The sequence below is a fragment of the Arvicola amphibius genome, chromosome 10, assembly GCF_903992535.2.
Source record: "Arvicola amphibius chromosome 10, mArvAmp1.2, whole genome shotgun sequence".
In the NCBI taxonomy this organism is placed as follows: domain Eukaryota; kingdom Metazoa; phylum Chordata; class Mammalia; order Rodentia; family Cricetidae; genus Arvicola; species Arvicola amphibius.
The window spans coordinates 121,080,493-121,100,655 of NC_052056.1; the positions used below are offsets into that span (position 1 = coordinate 121,080,493).

General features: G+C 50.2%; 1 protein-coding gene across 2 annotated transcripts in view; it reads right to left on the reverse strand.

Moving 5' to 3' along the window:
* The window catches only part of Ube3b (ubiquitin protein ligase E3B), a 52,839-nt gene that overhangs the window by 4,775 nt on the left and 27,901 nt on the right, over positions 1–20,163 (reverse strand). For both annotated transcript variants that reach the window (XM_038344778.1, XM_038344777.1), the window contains exons 17-26: positions 19,763–19,877; positions 18,321–18,420; positions 14,698–14,817; positions 5,980–6,156; positions 5,763–5,873; positions 4,807–4,944; positions 4,419–4,484; positions 3,336–3,394; positions 1,083–1,265; positions 766–877 (exon numbers count right to left, since the gene is read on the reverse strand). In XM_038344778.1, the coding sequence (XP_038200706.1) occupies positions 766–877; positions 1,083–1,265; positions 3,336–3,394; positions 4,419–4,484; positions 4,807–4,944; positions 5,763–5,873; positions 5,980–6,156; positions 14,698–14,817; positions 18,321–18,420; positions 19,763–19,877 (1,181 nt within the window). The remainder of the gene's footprint in view (positions 1–765; positions 878–1,082; positions 1,266–3,335; positions 3,395–4,418; positions 4,485–4,806; positions 4,945–5,762; positions 5,874–5,979; positions 6,157–14,697; positions 14,818–18,320; positions 18,421–19,762; positions 19,878–20,163) is intronic.

Here is a 20,163-nt window from a genome sequence, read left to right on the forward strand (position 1 = left end):
TGACACCCAGGAACATCACTGACACTAGGGCAGGAAACAGTTAACAAAGACGCTATATTTGAGAAAGTACAAATAAGCCAGGCATAAAGGCCACACCTGGAATTCCAGTACTCAAGATGCTGAGGCAGGAGGACTACCCTAAGTCTGAAGTAGGCTAGGCTATGAAGTCCTGCCTGGGCCACACAGAGAGAACCTGACTCAACACCTATACTCCCTCAGAGCACGTAGTGTCATCAACCTAGACAGCTGTGTTTCCTTGGGACGCTGTGTGGCTGTGCAAGTGTGTGATACTACTGGGGGTAGTGCTCTACAATGGAGTAATATTTAGGATTGTCTGTTCTGTCCCCCCCCCTCCCTCCCTCCCTCCCTCCCTCTTTCCTTCTTTCGAGACAGGGTTTCTCTGTGTAGCCCGGGTTGTCCTGGAACTAGCTCTTGTAGACCAGGCTGGCCTTGAACTCACAGAGATCCGCCTGCCTCTGCCTCCCAAGTGCTGGGATTAAAGGCGTGTGCCACTGTTTTCTTAAAGAAATGAGGCAGTACTGCAGATGGCAAGGGTGGAGCACAGTGGCACACGGGGCCCTGCTCCACGTGAGGAGCAGGCTCCGTCTCTCCAGCCCCTCTCTGGCTCCTCAGCTTTTGACACAGGAGCGAAGTTACACTGACACTGTGGGGCCCTCTGATAACCCTACTGTGTTCAGTGTGAATTACAGAGCGGCCCGAGGACTGTGCATGCTCAGGAACGCACAGAGGTTATGAATGAGATACCTTCAGGAACATGGCTCTTTCATCAGGCGTGAAGTCGGAAGCCAGAATATCCCAGAGCCAGACGATGACTCTGTGACTGCCATGAAAGCCTCCGTAGTACACAGTGTGCTTCCTGAAAGCAATCCAGGGAGGGGGAGGGGCTCAGCGTGCGCTAACACTCATGGGTACAGGCAGTACAAGTTCACATGGCACGGCCTCATCCTCTGGATGCTAAATGGGCAGGTGCTCCCAAAATAACTCGGCATTAGAAGCCTAGCAAGGGGAACAGCTGTCCTTCTAGCTGAGCACGTCACCCTTCCCTTCTCACTGCCCCTTACTTTAAATCTTCCAGATCGATCTCCGCGTTGTCGCCAGAGATGAGACGTTGAAGCTCAGGGGTAGAGAACATTCGGATCCACTCGGGCTTAATAATGGAACGGAAGCCACTAATGAGAGCAGCTGTCTGGTTTTTGATCTGCGTATGCATCCGAAAATGTGCCATCAGATGGATGTAGCTAATTCTGTTAACAAGAAAGAGGAACAATGGAACTAATAGTCCAGGACAGGCTGCTGCCAAATGGGCTAAGAGATAAGCCTAACACTTTTGAACCATTTTCCAAAACAACAACAACAACAACAACAAAAAAAAAAAAAACCCACACTCCAGCATCTACCAGAACAACGACAGTGATGCCCACGATTGTGACTCCCAAGTCACACACTGTGCGTCACCACGACAGCATCAAGTGTCCAAGGCACAGCCTTGTTCACTTGTCCTCACAGCCCCTAATATAATGCCCTGTGACGATCCCCCATGTTCTCAGGAGCTGGAGTCACCTGCACAGGTGAGTCCCAGTTGATCACTCTCAAGGACACAGCTTAGTGCTCCAACAACTTCACATTCAAACTTCCAATAGAGCCTAGGGTTCTAGGTGGGCCCACATTCTCTGAAAATGCAGCTGGATTATTCCAAGGGGGTAAACAGGATCTGCTGGGAGCCTGGGTCAAGTACAGAACCAGGTATCCTTGCCATGTTCTGAGGTTTCACCATAGGCCAGAGTTATGACATGAGTTTCTACTAAGGCTTCATGGCAGGATAAGTAAGAATCTTGTTCCAGCAAATCCTGCACAGTCTCACATCCCTGGTCCTTCAGCCTGCATAGTATCACCTTCCCTGACCCTTCAGTGTCCGTGAACTCACCTCCCTGGTCCTTCAGTCTGCATAGATTTATCTTCCCTGGCCTTTTAGCCTGTGTGAACATACGTTTTCTAACACCCCCACCCCCCTCTCTTTCTCTGCCTCTCTCTGTGTCTCTGTCTCTGTCTCTCTTTCATGCACACATGCTCATATACCATCACCCTTTGCCACAGCTCCCATAGGAGGTGAGCAGGAGCTACAGGACATGTGCCATATCTGACCCCTTTCAGCTAGATGTCTCAGAAACTGTTCTACACATTATTTCATACACTGCCTGTGAGGACAGTCATAGGTCGCACACTGCCCGTGAGGACGGTCACAGGTCACACACTGCCCGTGAGATGGTCACAGGTCACACACTGCTCGTGAGGACGGTCACACGTCACACACTGCCCGTGAGATGGTCACAGGTCACACACTGCTCGTGAGGACGGTCACATGTCACACACTGCCCGTGAGGACGGTCACACATCACACACTGCCCGTGAGGACGGTCACACGTCACACACTGCCCGTGAGACGGTCATAGGTCACACACTGCCCGTGAGGACGGTCACACGTCACACAGTGTCCGTGAGGACGGTCACAGGTCACACACTGCCTGTGAGGACAGTCACATGTCACACACATGTAGGACCAGGACTTACCACTGCATCAAGACCCCAACCTCAGCATCTTCTCTGCAGGCAGTGCTTTGTTCTGTTTTCAGACCAATGCCATGTGGCTACAGGGCAACACTGACGTGTCTGACTTCTGCTGCGCACTGTCTGTTCGTCTGACTGCTAAAGTTAAAACACAAAGCTCCCGAAGCACTCCGGCTACTAGACTAGCTGACCAGAGGAACAGGTGCAGGAGTGCTGCACTGGGACCAGACGCTCACTTGTCCTTGTCCAGATGAACGCTCAGACAAACAGTTCAAATCCCAAGTAGGGGTGGCAGAAAACTGACAAGAGGCCCAACGCCCCCTCCTGCCAAGTTCTGTCATTATGTGACAGAGCTGCTGCACCCTGGCAGCCCCCCGGCTCCGTAAGTGCACATCTGCCACATCTGCATTCACACTCTTGTCCTGAGAACACACATACAGTCATCCTCCAGTGTCCCTGCTCGCCTGCCCTCATGTCCCAGTGGGGCTGTCACTACACTCCTAAGAACAGTGGCCGGTGCCTCTGACCTTCCAAGTGATTCTGCAAACAGTAAAACCATCCACTCTTATTTTGCAAATTGAACTTAATACAATTCCAGTCTATGAACTATAACCAGGAAATCCCATTATGGTATTTATGGTCTCTTTCCACCTCAATCTATTTTAATAAATTCTCAGCCTAATTCCGGAGAGCCAGAATGAAGTAAGTCTTTTCAAGTGCTGACCTTAAGCGCCGGCTTCTATACTCACTTATTTTCATTTGTAACAGGAATGGTCTTCCCTCCAGGAACCAGCTCATGGCAGACAAGCTGGGGGAGAAGACGAGAGTAATTACTAGAGTCCTAACAGAGAAGCTGACCACAAAAATGATGGAATTAGGATGCTATGTGTTTGAGAATGATCATTTTTTTCTTACAAAACCTCAGGGCCAAAACATCAACAAGCAGGAAAGGTTTCTCATCTAATCCTTGCCCAAACATGTGCACTAAGGATGCTGGATGCCACAGAGGGAAATGCTGGTGCTGAGGGCAGCAGTGGAAGTCAACATCCACTGGGAACTAAGAACCTGGAACATGGCTACCTAAAAATTCCATCAGAGCATGGACTTACTGGGGGAAAGATTATATTGCAAGAGACATAGTATCATCTCTGCAACACACATGTGCACATGCGCACACACACTCGTGTATATGTGCATACACAGGTGTGTACGCCTGTGGGAAAGTCTGAAAGACACAGGGCACACTACAACAATGCACTCCAGACCAGGCGCTGCAGGGGATGCAGGCTGAGTTTGAGCAGCCAGCTCTGCACCAACATGCTCAGGGTTTCTCCAGAGCAGACCTCAGGCTACATGGACAGAGAGCCTCCTGCAGGGACCTACGAGGAGGGGGCAGAGGACATGGAGACTCGTGCCTGCCTGACTCCAGGGCCTTTTCTCCTCTGCTCCTGAGGACACTGTAACAAGGATGTGACGTCCCCAGAGGACTTCTCAGGTACTGTCCCTGCACATCAAGTCAGAAACCGCCATTTACACGGCCAGTCCTCAGCACGGATTTCCCAGCTGAGGCTCACAGCTTGTCACACACTAGAACAGGAAGGCTGGGTGGAGGCAGACACTGCCTCAACTCCCAAGAGGTGACACAGGCAAAGCACAGGCTCTGTAGGAGCTGGCTCATGTCGGCATGCAAAGGCCAGGCTGGCAGAGAAGGAACAGGAAAGCCTCCCTCCTGGCCAGGTGACAGACAGATCCCCAGGGCAGACTGCTGAGGGAAAAGACATAAACTGGCAGGTCTAGAGACTGGAAGAAGTCTGACACATCAGCCCACACACCTGACCCATGACATCTTCATCGTAAGACAGCGTCAGCCCGAGGTCAGCGATGTCTCCATCATAGCGCTGAGGAACAGAGAGAAAGCACTGGAGCTTGTATGGGTAGGGGTGGAGGTCTTCCCTCCCTAAGAGGCCACGGACAGCTGCGGCCCCTCTTCCAGCAGAGGCCACGGACAGCTGTGGGCCCTCCTTTAGGCAGAGGCCACGGACAGCTGCAGGCCCCCTTCAGGCAGAGGCCCCTTGTCACAAGGATGGAGGAGGCTGTGAGCCTCAGCTGGGAGAGGGACCAGAGGGGAGGGGCTGGGCATGCTCCAGGTGTCAGTGACTGTAAAGGTGGACCCTAGCTGGTGTTGTTGGCTGTGGTTTCACACTGGTGCTCAGCACTGACCTTGATGGAGGTGAGGTTTTTATAGAACTCTGAGTCCAGCGACGGGAGCTCGTCCACAGAACTGTAGAAGATGCTGTGGTGGTGCCCGAGCATTTGGCTCAGGAAGAAAGATGCAAAGGGCACGTCCACCACGATCCCCTAGGAAAACCAGGAGGGTAGGGACTCAGCTATCGCCAGGCAGCTTGGGCTGCAGGTGCAGCCTGAGGCCACCAGTGGTGTCTACATATCAGTCTGGAGCTGTACCTCCTGCCATCTAAGAAACGACCTAGGGATCTGGAGAGCAATGGTCTTGGGCACAGACCCTGGACCCATGTAGTGCAGGGAAGAGGCCTCAGCTCAGCAGCTTATATAACCTGAGTGTCCATGGACGGATATCAGGAGTTGTGAGGGACTCCCCTGATGCCCAAGGAAGCCCCCACTATCTTGACCCTGCGAGCTGAAGGAGCAGAAGCCAACAACAGTCCTGAGATGTGGACCTAGTGCCAGGTATGGCCCTCACCATGGAGGACAACTCAATCATGCAGCTTTTCCTATGCCCACTTTACCAAAGAAGTAACAGGCTCATAGGAGGAAGGTGCCCACTGCATTGCTGGCTACACCTATCTTTCTGCTCTCGTTTGCTGACTCCCAGGAACTTCTGTTTTGTTCTGAAGTTGCCACTCAGATGCCAGATTCCAGCACTGGGCTGGGGTGTCAGCGGCAGAAACTGCTGAGCAAGCATGTGAAGCTCTGGCTCCACCCACAAAACAGACGACTCGCATGCCGCCTCTCACGTGTCACTGCGTGGCTTTCCAGACAGGGTCTCTCTGTGTAGCCCTGGCTGTCCTGGAACTCGCTCTATAGACCACGCAGAGATTCCCGCCTCTGCCTCCTGAGTGCTGGGATTACAGGGTGCGCCACCATGCCCAGTTCCCGGGCATCACTCCAGTCTGCCGCATGCCCCTCTGAGGGTCTACCTCATATACAGCCTTTCCCAGCATCTTCCCCACAAACTCGAAGAGCTGCAGGTAATTCTCGTGGATGTAGGATGTGGGTGAGGGGTACAGCCTCTCATCTCCACTGGTTGTCTGTCAGGAGAAAGAACAGGAGAGGAGGGAGTTAAGGCGCCACCTTACTCCACATGGGTTCTCTGTGTCTGACTGCTGCCAGCCCCACGGGTGCCCCCTTGCCCACCTTGAACAGATTGAGTGCTGGATCAAATACCCTCTTGATGATCTCCTCCAAAAACTCCTTAAAGACTCCATCCTGGTCGATGCCGGCTTCATCCACCCCAAGGTCATTGACAAACTTCACTCGGATCACACCCTTCATGGCATGCTGGGAAAGCTGCCGGAGCTGCTCGTAGCCATCCTTCCAAGACAGAATTTCAACTGTGAGGAGCGCTGCTTTCGCAAACCCCGGAGTTTAATCATTCAAGTCAGGACACCGGCCCACAGGAGGACTCATTTGATGGATATGGCTTCTCACTCCTTGGCACGAGGACTGAGACTGCCGCCGTGAGGACAGAGAGAGTCAGATGGGGTCAATTAGAAAGAGCTGTGCTAGGGCTGGCCACCAAAGGTGGAGGAAGCTGGAACAAGATGGTGCGCTCTCCCTTCTTTAATGGTCAGAGTATCTTTTAGCTCATGTAAGAGTCAGGCTTACAAGACAGAGTAAACGAAAACCCAGGTCCTGGTGCTGAAGGCAACTGTGGGGAGGGAGCCAGATAAGTCAGAGCAATTGGGCCGGCTTTTTGTACCAGAAAGCCCCACAGCAGCAGAAATACGGTGGCGGTGGACAAGGCGGGACCCAAAGCCCCGGTGCAGCAGTGACACTGGGTCTGTAGAGGGTAGGAACAGTGGGGAGCAGCGCTGGAGGGGTCTCAGCTTTGCTGGAATGTGGGCCGCTCCCTTGAAACACAGCCATTTGTGGGCTGTGGCTCTGCTAGAGTGCCCGGTACAGAGAGCTTAGCGCATGCTAGGCCCTGGGTGTGAGCCACGGCTCGAAGCTAAGAACAGGAAATACAGACAATGAGGGCACGTCTCCTATCCAGAGTGCCACACACACGCTCCCAGTCTACTGAAACACATGTGCTGCCTAGTTTCCTGTCATCCTGATAAAAGCTATTGTCATCTGAGGAGGGAACTCATCTGAGAAATTATTTCCATAAGGGCTGGCTGTAGGCAAGCCCGTAGGCTATTTCCTTAGCTCGTGTTGGGTGGTGCCATTCTTGGGCTGGTGGTTCTGGGAGCTCTAAGACAGCAGGCTGAGCAGGACATGGGCAGTAAGCAGCTCTCCTCCTGCAGCCTCTGCATCAGCTGCTGCCTCCAGGTTCTTGCCCAAGTTCAGTTCCTGCCCTGCCTTTCCTTAATGGACTATAATCCAGGATATGTAAGCCAAATAAAGCCTTTCCTCCTGAAGTTGCTTTTGGTCATGGTTTGATCACAGCAACAGCGACCTAGCCAAGGCAGACGCCTCTGGGTTCTCGTCTGCAGAGGTTTTCCTTGCACCTGACTGTCACTAAGCGTGTCCTAGTGTCTGGGTGCTGAGGTTCTTATCCTGGAGCAGTGCAGCCACACTCAGCTGACATGACAGACCACATCCATGGCATCTACTCATCCATTCACGGGCTGTCCTGACTGCCTTTGACACAAAGACAAGGAACAACCTGGTAGCACATGAGCCCTATTTTGGGGTACCCTTGCTACCTTCCTGTCATGCTTAGTGATGCACAAGTCCCTCCTATGGCGTCTCTGTGTCTTGTCAGAGGCACTCTTAGGTTGGCGAGCCAAGGAAGAATGACCTTCATTATCCCCAGGCCACCTGTGGAAACAGGAAGCCAGCTGCGGGCAAGCACACGTGACAGGTAAGCACAAGCACTCAGGAGGCCGAGGCAGAATCACTGTGAGTCCGAGACCAGACTGAGTTACAGAGACCCTACTGGAAAGCAAACAAAACCACCCATCCCAAGAACAGCCAAGATGAAACAGGAGACCGAGTTGTTCCACTGCGACGGCACTAAAAGCACCGTGAACCGGCACCTGAGCATGACCGACCCAGAGGACGGGTGGAGGCTCTAGCATGCTCCTGGGATCTGAGAACTTCTCTGGTCTGTTCTAAGTCCTGGCAGCAGGCATGTGGCATTGTGGGGATTTAATGTGATGGTACGTACGATATTCTTAGCCTGCATGTGGCGGGGCTCAAGGACGACCTGCTAGACGCAGACTCATTCCTGCTTGATCCTAGCCACACCAACCTCCTCAGACACACCCCTGCCCTGTGGGTGCACACCCCTGCTCCGTGGGCCCTGCTGTAGTTATGTGAGGCTCACACACATGCTCCCCAGGACAGAGTCAGCATCCTCTCAGGCTTCCCAACACACTGAAGTGGAGGATGGTGAGGTCTGGCTACCAGAGCGTGCTGGATTCATGTGGTCTCAGATCTGCCTGACAGGACAAGGGCATGTCTGAGCTTCCCCCAGTCCTGAGTAACTCAACAAAAGACTAGTTCACCTGAAGGAGTATTTGTGCAGGATGATGAAATCCACTACAAGTGTGGCCTCACATCCAAGGCAGGGAGGTGTCCATAGCAAGCCAAAGACTAGGCACTCACAGCCCAGCCTCGTGAGAACTGGGATCCTGGAATAAAGGACCCTCTCACATTATAATTCAGGTTCACAACACAGTATGCTTTCGTGGAACACAAAGAGGAACACGGGCTTTGCCTAAGTTAGAGACTGTCTCCTGTGACACCCCCGAGGGGTGATTTATCCCTGCGGAGTTGGTGCTAGGTGACCGTGCCTTCAGCAGTGGTACTTGAGGGAGGAGCCAAGGAGCCCCACTCCCAACACACACCACAGTCCACATCTCCCAGTTTTTCCAGAAGGTGGGTGCTGGTCATACCTGATGGGGGGGACTGAGACCCCAGAGACAGTTCTGATGAGGAAACTGCTAGAGACTTTTTAACACAGGAGTCAAAGCAGCGGCTACTGGCTTAGTTCACAATGTGACAGACCTGAAGCTTTACATAAGGCCCTGGATTTGGGGATCTTCTACGCCCTCTGGAACTCAGTGCTGCAGGATATCTGATCACACAGTGGACCTCGAGATTGCATTATTTACTGGGAAAACCTGTTTCTAGTTGTGGTGTGGCTGAGTCCTAGCGCACAACTTTAATACAAGAGCTTTCTGTTTATTATAAACAGAATTAGATAAAGGCAACCATAGGTCAAGAGGTGGAGTGAGCAACCAGATGGCAGGAAAAACCCATGGAGAGCAAGAGGGAGTCAGGAGGACTGAGAGAGCCACACAGGAAACAGAGGGAGGGACATTTAATTTGAGGTTTTTTGTTTGAGATGGAAAGGAGAAAGGAAGTTTTTCAGGATGCTAGATGAGGAGGAAGGTCAGCTGGGTGCTCCCCTGCCTCTGAGCTAGTTGGTTTTTTACCCAGCATCTGGCTCCTGAGTGTTTACTGGTAAAACCAACGATTGAGATTAGAAAAAAAAAAAACAAAAAAAAAAAAAAAAAACCCAACTCACAAGTCCACATGGCAGGTTGGAAGACATGGAGCATATGTATATCTTTGGAGTGACAGCCACCCTCTTGCTCACCCATTTCCCCAACACCAAAGCCTGATGTTAGCTGACATCAGTGAACAGCTGCCCACTGCCTAGTGAAGGCTGGCAGACGGCCACGTCCTAGAGCACCGGGCTGGAGCAGTGGGAGTGGCGGAGGGGACTTCTTGTTCAAACATTCACTGAGGAGGCACACCCAGCCAACCCTGCTTGTACCTGACCTTATTTCTACTTTTGGTCAGTGCTGGGGATGGTACTTAGGGTCTTGCGAATGCCAGGCGGGTGCTCTACCACTAAGTCACACCCTCTACATCCGTACCTTTAAGAAGGTAAAGATATCAACTGCTGTACATGCTACTTTTTAAACTGCTCCTGAAAACCGAAAGTACTGGGAGCTAAATAAGTTATCCAGCAAGCAATGGCAAACACATGCTGACCGAGAGGGGCCGCTGTGCCACAGCACATGCAGGTGGCTGGTGACGCGGCCGCCACGCACAGGCAGGACACACAAACGACAGTGTGGACAGAGTGTGACGAAAGGTCTGAGGAACAATGTGACAAGTGAATCTCCAGGGCAAGTTCCGAGACAGTCAGGGTTGTGACACAGAGGAAACCCTGTCTCGAAAAAACAAAAACAAAAAACAACCAAAAAAAAAAAAAAAAAAAGAAAAAGGAAGATTGCACTGTTGGCAGACACAGCAAGGCTGTGCATAATCAGCCTATGGGTATGCACACACATCCTAGGCCCTCAGCAAGGCCTTCATGATACAGCCAGGGTGAGATCTAGTTTCTGCTTCCCAGAGGACATGTCTTCACAGCACGCTTCCACACTCCTTTCTGCTCACCTCATACACATCGAGACACCGTGAAAATGTGACACAGAGGCAAAGAGCTTAGGACAGGGCACCCGCTTCTGCCTTGTGAGGCCACAGAGTGGTAACCCGGACAGGGTGGCTTACTTGAATCTCGTTTTATCTACAGAGGCCCTTGAGCTCTGCAATGAGTATCTGCGTGGTTCAGACAGAGTACAGCCTCAAAGTGAGCCTGGGGACATGCTGGCCAGAACCATGGCGACAGCACAGATCCGGGAGAGGCAGGGCAGTCACTGCATGAGCTTGTGTCCTTGTCTCACAGAGGTATTAGGAGTCTGTGTTTCCCTAGGTGTTGGGGGCTGCAGGCCCCTGGCCCCTTGACTTTCTTTGCCTGCCTCAGACCCTTTGCCTGCTGGAGCGAACGGAGTAAACAACTTGTTTCCCTGTGCCTGAAGCTGCCCTGAGCACGAGACCCTCATGACATCCTGATGGCAGGGGAGTGGTTTCTGGTGAGGCCTGCAGCTGAAAGATCCCGATACAAGCTTCCCTGACGCACAAAAAACTTGGCATTCTCATATCAAGGATGACCCGTGTCCCCATGTCTCTGTCTGTCTGTGTTTGTATGTTTTTAAATCTCCAGCCTAGCTCCCAGCTCGTGTACCATCCCGTAGTGCAGTAGCTACAGGTGGAGACCCCCAGCGAGATCGGGAATTGGGGAGACGTTGGGAGATCGCCCTTGGAAGGTTGGCCAGCAAGCTTGTAAGAGATTGATGGTGAGGGTGGACTGAAGATGGGTGCCAGTAATTCTGTTCAGGTATTCATCGGTCAATTGGTGGTTCTTTTAGAGAAGCAGGGCACTGCTATTAAAACTGAGCCAGCCCAAGAGTTTATTAAGACAGTTTTAGAACTTAGTCCCTTGTTTTCACAGGCAGGAGGGTAATATTACTGATTGGGAGCAGGTAAAAGCTGACCTTCAAAAAGCTTTGAAAGAATGAAGGCCAGAAGAATTTCCCATGGAAATATTTTTGCTTGCTCTTAGGGGGAGCCGAGGTGGAGCTAGACCAAAGACTTGTTTTCAATGCAGGCAATCAGGACATTTTAGAAGGAATTGCCCTGCAGGTAGAGGGGAGGGTAGTCAGCCCAGGGGAAATCCAGATGTTTGCACGAAATGTCAGAGGGGGCTCATTGGGCTAATGAGTGCCGTGTTAGAACTGACATTCAAGGAAATCTTCTTCCCGTGTAGGGAAACAGGAGGAGGGGCCCTGGACCCCCAAAATGCAAGTATACAGGGCAATGAGTGGACCAGCTGCTCCTATCAGATTCATTCCTCAAAGAAACACCTCATTGTCCATGACCTTGTCCGAGGCACCCTAGGAAGTGCCGGACTGGACCTCTGTGTCTCTGCCCGGGCAGTACTGACCCCACAAATGGGTGTGTAGGCGTTGGGGACTGGAGTATTTAGACCTATGCCAGAGGGGTTGATAGGAATAGTCCTGGGAAAAAGTAGTTCAGCACTTAAAGGGATTAAAATTTTACCAGGAATTATAGACTATGATTATACTAGAAAAATTAAAATCATGACTGAAGCTGGGGTGGGATCCTTGTCACCCCTCAAGGAGCAAGAAGAGCTCGACTAGTGCTTTTGCCCATGCTTCGCTCTACTAATCCACTCCTAAAACAAGAACGAGGGAAGGAAGGGGTCTGGCTCCACAGAACTCTCTGGAACTTTTTGGGTTTCTGGTTTAGAAAACCGTCCCACACTTACATTAACAATTAATTGGAAAAAGTTCAAAGGTCTTCGGGATACAGGGACTGATTCTTCTGTGATCACTAAAAATCACTGGCCCATGGCCTGGCCTCTACAACCGGCCTCTACAGCATTACAGGGGGTAGGAATGGCCAGTTCTCCAGAGTGCAGTACCCAATAGGAAGGTTATAAGGGCATTTTTAGACCATTTGTCCTGGAACACCTTCCCCTCAATTCGTGGGGAAGAGATTTTTTGCAAACTATGGGGGCAGTTCTGGCCACTGAACCTGTGCAACATACGTTAGCCTATCAGTAGGATATATGTTTCTAAGGTTCTTCTCCCCTTTGGAAACAGAGGGAAATATAGCCAGTACCTCTGCAGTTCATGAATTGTTGACTAACATTCAATTACTTTTGTAGAAAAGATATCATAAGATTTATACTGGCCACCTTTGGGCACATTCTGGCTTACCTGGTCCTCTTAGGTTGATCAAGTAACCCGTGCTCTCTTAATCTCTCTGCCCCAGGATTCCTTGGCCTCTGCCCAGTGGGCTCATGATAAATTCCATTTTAATGTTACTTCTTTATAAATATATAATTTATATAAATTTTATATAAGTATAAAATTTCTAAGGAACAAGCTCTGAAGATTGTCAAAGCAAGTCCTTTGTGTGCAGAACTTGCTCCTGTTCCTCATAGGAGGTAATCCTCGGGGTCTTTTGCACAAGCATATCTGGCAGATGGATGTTACTCATGTGGCATCTTTTGGCAAATTGGGATTTGTACATGTTTCTGTGGATTCTTACTCAGGCATGCTCTTTGCCTCCGCCCACTCGGGAAAAAGTGAAGGATGTAAAAAGCCATTGGCTCCAAGCTTTTGCCTACATGGGGCCCCAAAATTGATTAAAACGGACAATGGATCAGCTTATTTCAGTAAAGGCTTTCAATTATGATATCCTTCATAAGACAGGAATTCCTTACAATCCCCAGGGACAGGCTATTGTAGAATGGGCTCAGCGAACTCTCAAAGACTATAGTCATTAAACAAAGGGAGAGTATAGTACTCCCTGGGCTATCCCTTCTAATGTACTATGATGTGGGAGGGTCTTCTGTTTGTGTTGATTTCATTGGTTAATAAAGAAACTGCCTTGGCCCATTTGATAGGCCAGCCCTTAGGTAGGTGGAGTAGACAACAGAATGCTGGGAAGAAGGCAGTGAGGCAGATGCTTCAAGCAGATGCCATGCTTCACCTCTCTGAGACAGTCCCCATGAAGCCAGCCACCAGGTCAGACATGCTGAATCCTTCCCGGTAAGACACCACCTCGTGGTGCTACACAGATTATTAGAAATGGGTTAAAGCAAGATATGAGAATTAGCCAATAAGAGGCTGAAACTAATGGGCCAGGCAGTGTTTAAATGAATACAATTTGTGTGTTGTTATTTCGGGTGTAAAGCTAGCCATGCGGGAGCCGGGTGGGATGAAAAGCAGGCCTGCTCGTCTCATCACTGCAGTTCTATACATATTAAATTTTCTAATGTTTGAATCACATACTCAAGCATCGGCTGCTCATGGGCCCTGGTCAGGAATCTGCTGGTGCTGATAGTCCCGTGTGGCCGTAGTTCCTTTCCATTGATTGGGCTACAGAACAGCCAAGGCTGTGGTGGCTGCTATTGTCACCACTGTGGCCTCTGAGACAACCGAAATTGCTACCAGTCAGACAACTGTTGATCCCCTCGCCAGACAGGTTGCCACTGCTTTGGAGGTCCAGAATTCCCGATATTTTCAACAGGGCATTTTTCAGTTTGAGCTATAGGGGTCCTTTTATAAGAACAGTTGGAGCACGCGGTTGGCTGCTCCCTTTCATTATATTTGTGCCACGTCCATGCCAGTCCAGGCACTCGCATGCGGCCTAGGCTTGCTGGACAGTTAGGATCTCCTGTAGCCAGAGGGCTTCTCTTGCGCTGCCTCTACAACAGGCATCAGCAGCAGTGATGTAATATCACTATTTGCCCAAGAAAGTGAGCTTCCTCCAAGAGCAGCCTACAGAAAGACCAGTGAGCCAGAGACAGGTAAGACAGGAGCCTGTCACAGTCAACCTAAGACAGAGGCCTTGCGTGCTGAGGCAAGTGTTCTTTATAATCAGTAAGATGTGAATATGTGCTTCTGCAACCCAAGACAGGCCTGGTCTAATAGAAAAGGGGTAGCTGTCGGGGGCTGCAGGCCCCTGGCCCCTTGACTTTCTTTGTCTGCCTCAGACCCTTTGCCTGCTGGAGTGAACCGAACAAAACAACTTGTTTACCTGTGCCTGCAGCTGCTCTGAGCACGAGACCCTGATGCCAAGGGAGTGGGTTCTGGTGAGGCCTGCAGCTGAAAGATCCCGAGAGCTGGTATGTGGCTATCAGTTAAAGATACCTATATAACTTTCCCTGGAGCGTAATAAACTTGGCATTCTTGTATCAAGGATGACCCATGTCCCCGTGTCTCTGTCTGTGTGCGTGTGTTTTTAAGTCTCCAGCTTAGTTCCTGGTTTGTGTACTGTCCCATAGTGCAGGCACTACACCTAGGGCCCTCACAGGGCCCAGGAAGACACTGAAGACCCCAGCACCGAGGACTTGCTAGACTGAGTGGCTACCCTGCCCAGCTGATTGGCTAAACAACCCTTCCGGCTCTAAGAGTCTCGCTCTGAGTTTTTATACCACGGAGTGACAAGAGGGTCTGGAAGCAGCAGCCACCCACTAGATCCACCCCACAGAGCGCTCTTCACCGAGTGGTCACTCACCTCCAACATCCGGGACCTGCGGATAGTGATGTGTGTGACGTGAGGGGAGGCAGAGCTGGTTTCCACAAGCCCCAGCTTCTCTTTCTCCTTGGTAACCATATTTCGGAACAGGAGAACTCTCTGAAGTGAGCAAAGGTGGCACCAGAAACCGGGTCAACAACTGATGTCAAAACCGAAACAAAACAAAATCCCTTATACAAAATGGCCAACACTCAAGTCAACTGAGATGAGAACAGGACGCCCAGTGTGCTATGGTTCAGAGGTGTCCTGTGAGAACAGTGCACACTCCCCAAAACACCTCTGGGAATCAGCTAAACTGGCACCAAGACAGTAGTCTTTCAGAAGGAAGTGCCTGGCCACAGCTGGAGTCTAGCAAGAACCAGTGCCATAGAAACCACTCTCATATGGTCAATAGACATCTCAGAAGCCCAGGGGCACCGCCAGATACACAGGCTGCTTTTGACAGATGCGCCTGGTCTAGAGGAAATCAATATTATGATTTCAGACACAAAAACCATTTGAAGACAAATGTTCTGACTGTTAGATATAAAAAATGAACCTGCAGTATAAAGATGCTTGGCCTTCCTGTCTGCTTCCTGTGTCCTCAGACCTGCCACACAGCAGGTTCTCAGTCACCGTTCAGAGAGAACCTGTCTTCTCAGCCCTAGGGCTCTGACAAGCACCTGTATCTTAGCAAGAGATTCAGGTTGGCCTCTATCTCCTGGTCTCAAGTGGCTGGGAGCACATGCACATTCACTGAGCCTAGCAGAAGGCCTTCCAGTGCGTAGTGAGAACACAGGCCCGAATATGACCACAGGGGCAGGGACCACAGCATCCCAGGGAGGTAAGCTGACTGAGCACGCATACCAGCCACAATCCTGCTTTCCAAAAGGGAGCTGGGGGCTGCAGAGAAGGTGCAGCTAGCTCTTAAGAGTCTGGTTCTCAGCACCCACACGGAACCAGCCTAGATGGATGTCCAAGCAACACATGAAATTCTATCCAGCGGTAAAGTCTGCGGCCATGGGCTGGAGAGATGGCTCAGTGGTTAAGAGCATTGCCTGCTCTTCCAAAGGTCATGAGTTCAATTTCCGGCAACCACATGGTGGCTTACAACCATCTGTAATGAGGTCTGCTGCCCTCTTCTGGTCTGCAGACACACACAGACAGAATATTGTATACATAATAAATAAATAAATAAATAAATAAATAAATATTTTAAAAAAGACTGCAGTTACATCACTGGCAGGAAAATGGGTAGGCGTGGGGACCATCATGCTAAGGGAACTCTGCCAGATGTGACAAAGGTGTTTTCTTCCACACGTGAAGTCTGGATTTAAATATATATACATATATGTATGATACAAAAGCAGAAGGGCAGGGTGGGGAAGAGGATGGAGAAGGTGTGGAGGTAGGGAGGGGGAAAACGGCAAAGGAAAAAACAAAGTAAAACCGGTAATAATGACACTCCATTTCATTTAATCCTTATAGTACCTCCATCAAGGAAAAACAGTTTCTAAGAAAAAAGCAATTGCCAGTGGCTTCCAAGACAATGTAGGTACTCAGTGGAAGGACTGTCCCTCCATAAGGTACCTGGAATTAATAAAAAGGACCATGCTCCACATCTCATCAGAAGTTCTGAGAGTTCCAAGATTGTGAAGGAGGGAGCAGAGAGAGGACCCAGTGACCCACTCCCACCTTTCCCTTCCTCAGCAGCTTAAGAAACAATATTTAAGGCACATGGGGCGATGACCCCAACTCTCTAGCAGGTCAACTGTGACGTGTGGGTAGCGACTGTTCCCAGAAGTGAAGCTGGAGATACAGGGGACTGCGGGAGTACTACCAGTCTCTCAGAATCACAGGCAGCCTGTGGGATCTGGACTTCCATGAAGGATGGAAAGAGGGTCAAGGCAACCTTATCCAACTGGAAAGCTTCAGTGACCACAGCAGACACCTGAGTGAGGATAACACTCTCTCCAGGACAGTGGGACAAAGTTCAAGCCCCCAATTCACAGCTGCCTTATCCTACCTCAGACCATCCTGCCCCACAGAAGATGGAAGACTCACAAGATGGATAATAGGCATTGCAAATCTTAGGATATTCAACCTTGGATTAGAGATGCTAACTTTGGGGGCTGTTCAAAGGCAGAGGGCAGACATCACCAAGCAGTAGGAAGTTAAAGGTGAGGAGGGGTGCACCATCCCTTAGAGGACACAGCACAGGATGGCTCCCTTCACCAAGCTGTGGAATTTCTAGGAGAGGTGCGTGTGCACCTCTGTGTGCGGTCTCTCAGGGAGGACACACGTGACTGAGTAATCTCCAGGAGAGTCCCTCATTCCTAAGGCCTGTCTGTGAAGCAGCCACATTACTGGCACACCACTGCGTAGGCAGATGAGCAGTGACCCAAAGTATTACAGTAAAGCCAGAGAGCAGTGAGGACCCAGTATCTCCAAAGAGCAAAAATTACAAACACTTCATCTTTGCTCTTTTCTAAATATGTATCTGCTGGGGGAGGAAAGAAAAGGGGTCTTTTCTGAAGGGGGCTCGAGGGACACGAAACTGTCCCAGTGTCCAGCACATCCCGGAAGCTCCTACCATAGTGTCTGGCCCTTCCCAAGGCTTTTGCATGCTCTCTTCCTAGTGCTCTCTGAAAAATCCCTGGGCTCTTCCCCCTCTGCCTTGGTGTCCACCCAGGGGTAGCTGCTTACAGACCTGCCTTTGTCTATCTCCCTAAACTGGGGGTGGCTCTCCCAGGCCAGAGACTTGGCTTCCACCTTCAGCCCTTCTTGACGGTGAGTGTAACTTCTGGACTCTGTCATCTTCCTCCTCTGGCTCGACTGCTCTGGCCAGCCTGTTTTAATGTTCTTGCTTCTAGTCAGTCCCCACACGATGGCCAGAGCCATCTTTTGGAAGCACAGCTCCGAGCAGGGCCTCTATTCTGGATTAGCCTCAGGCTTTACAAGGCTCTAGCTTCACTTCTAACTGCATCCTTCATATTTTCTCTCATCCCAGGCCTTGAAGCTCTGCCCCTCACTTCCCTGTGAGCTGAATATATATCATTTGTATTGTTTGAGTTAGAGCAGACCAAATACCCTACTTCATTAGAAAATACTTATTGATTAGATGTAGATAAAATCTAAGTTAAAAAGTTACTTTAAATCTCACACAGTGAATCTAAAACTTCATATAATGATCTTATGCAAAACCTAAACTGAAATCCAAGTAATGAGAAAATGCATCAATAGGAGATTGTTGACAATTTATTTTTTAATTAAAATTATTTTTCACTTTAAAAAATTCAACTAATTACATGTGCTTGTGTGGGTACCTGCCTTGCTGCTGTGTGGAGGTCAGAGGGTAATCTGTTAGAGTTAATGCTTTCCTTCCACCATGTGTGGAGCCATCTCTTGACCCCTGAGGGCTCCATTAGGTCCATGTGCTGGGACTTACACAGCACACAGCTCGCATTACCTGACTTCAAACCACCTACGCTGTCTTAGCACAAGCTGCCTGAGTAAGACACCACCACTGCGTGTGAGGGATGAGTGACACCCACAGACATTTCCAATCACAGTGGCAAGGAGCCACAAACAACACGGGGACAGAAGGTACCGAGTCAACTCACGTTCTTGTGAGGAACGACATGGGGGATGTGCTGCAGGATCAGCTGAGCCCTCCTGCGGTCCTTGTCAAGTTCCTGGAAGAGCACCCCAGGCTTGAGATCCCTTCAGGAGAGAGACAGACAGATGTGCTTACCAAGACCAGAAAAGTCCTTCTAGTGCAGGGCTGGCAATGCAGGGCATATGGCCGAGTGTGGCTGCCACCTACTTTTGGAAATCTTATGGGAATACAGCCACACCCACTCAAGCCTATGTGCATGGTCTGTGGCTGTCTTGATGGCACCACAGCAGAGGGAGTGGCTAGGGCCGAGGCTGTCTGGCCCACAGAGCCCTGCGTGGCAGAGTCTGCGAGGCCCTGCTCTGTTGTCAGAACTGCAACCATTTCCTGAGATTCCACAGGTCACTGACAGAAACGCGGAGATGCTCTTGAGTTCAGTTTCTGTCACAGGGCTCCCCAGCCCACCTCCCCAAACCTGGAGGCAGTTTTACTCAGGTAATTCTGTTGATAATGGAATCGGATCAGCTAGTTTTTACTCAGGTATTCTGTTGATGATGGAATCGGATCAGCTAGTTTTTACTCAGGTAATTCTGTTGATGATGGAATCGGGTCAGCTAGTTTTTACTCAGGTAATTCTGTTGATGATGGAATCGGATCAGCTAGTTTTTACTCAGGTAATTCTGTTGATGATGGAATCGGATCAGCTAGTTTTTACTCAGGTAATTCTGTTGATGATGTAATCGGATCAGCTAGTTTTTACTCAGGTAATTCTGTTGATGATGTAATCGGATCAGCTAGTTTTTACTCAGGTATTCTGTTGATGATGGACTCGGGTCAGCTAGTTTTTACTCAGATAATTCTGTTGATGATGGAATCGGGTCAGCTAGTTTTTACTCAGGTAATTCTGTTGATGATGGAATCGGGTCAGCTAGTTTTTACTCAGGTATTCTGTTGATGATGGACTCGGGTCAGCTAGTTTTTACTCAGGTATTCTGTTGATGATGGACTCGGGTCAGCTAGTTTTTACTCAGGTAATTCTGTTGATGATGGAATCGGATCAGCTAGTTTTTACTCAGGTAATTCTGTTGATGATGGAATCGGGTCAGCTAGTTTTTACTCAGGTATTCTGTTGATGATGGACTCGGGTCAGCTAGTTTTTACTCAGGTATTCTGTTGATGATGGAATCGGGTCAGCTAGTTTTTACTCAGGTATTCTGTTGATGATGGAATCGGGTCAGCTAGTTTTTACTCAGGTATTCTGTTGATGATGGACTCGGGTCAGCCGGGAGATGAGACAGCTGCTGAGAGTGACACTGGCGGCAGAGAAGGGACTGCTACGTGACACACCCAGACAGGCGCTTCACAGACAAATGGACAGGGCCCTAAGTACAAATGCCGAGCAGCTGGGCCCCTGTGCTGCAGGCGTGCCCTGCCCTACCCCGTGCTCACTTTCGCAGCCAGTGGTCCTCAGGAGCAAAGCGCCTTCGGCAGTCCCGCTCATACAGCACCATGAGCCACCCGTGGACGGACTGGAACAGCTCCAAGGTCTCACCCTTGGCGTTCTCTGTGCAGCAGACAGGAGGGGTCAGGGTTGGTGGGCAGTGCTCAGCATGGCAGGCCTGAGCTCTGGCACTCACTTCGGTGGGACCACAGGCTCTCAGGAGTGTTCTAAACGCCCCTAGGGCCTGGGTATCTTTCAGGGAAGTTACCCATGCTGCATCCCAAGAATGCACCATCCAAAGGCCCTTCCTTTTCTCTAAGGAGCTTTGGACTGAACTAGCAGAAACATATTGGATTGTAGACTTGCCCACAGCAGGAACTGGCATAAGCTCCATCCCCATGGAAACCAA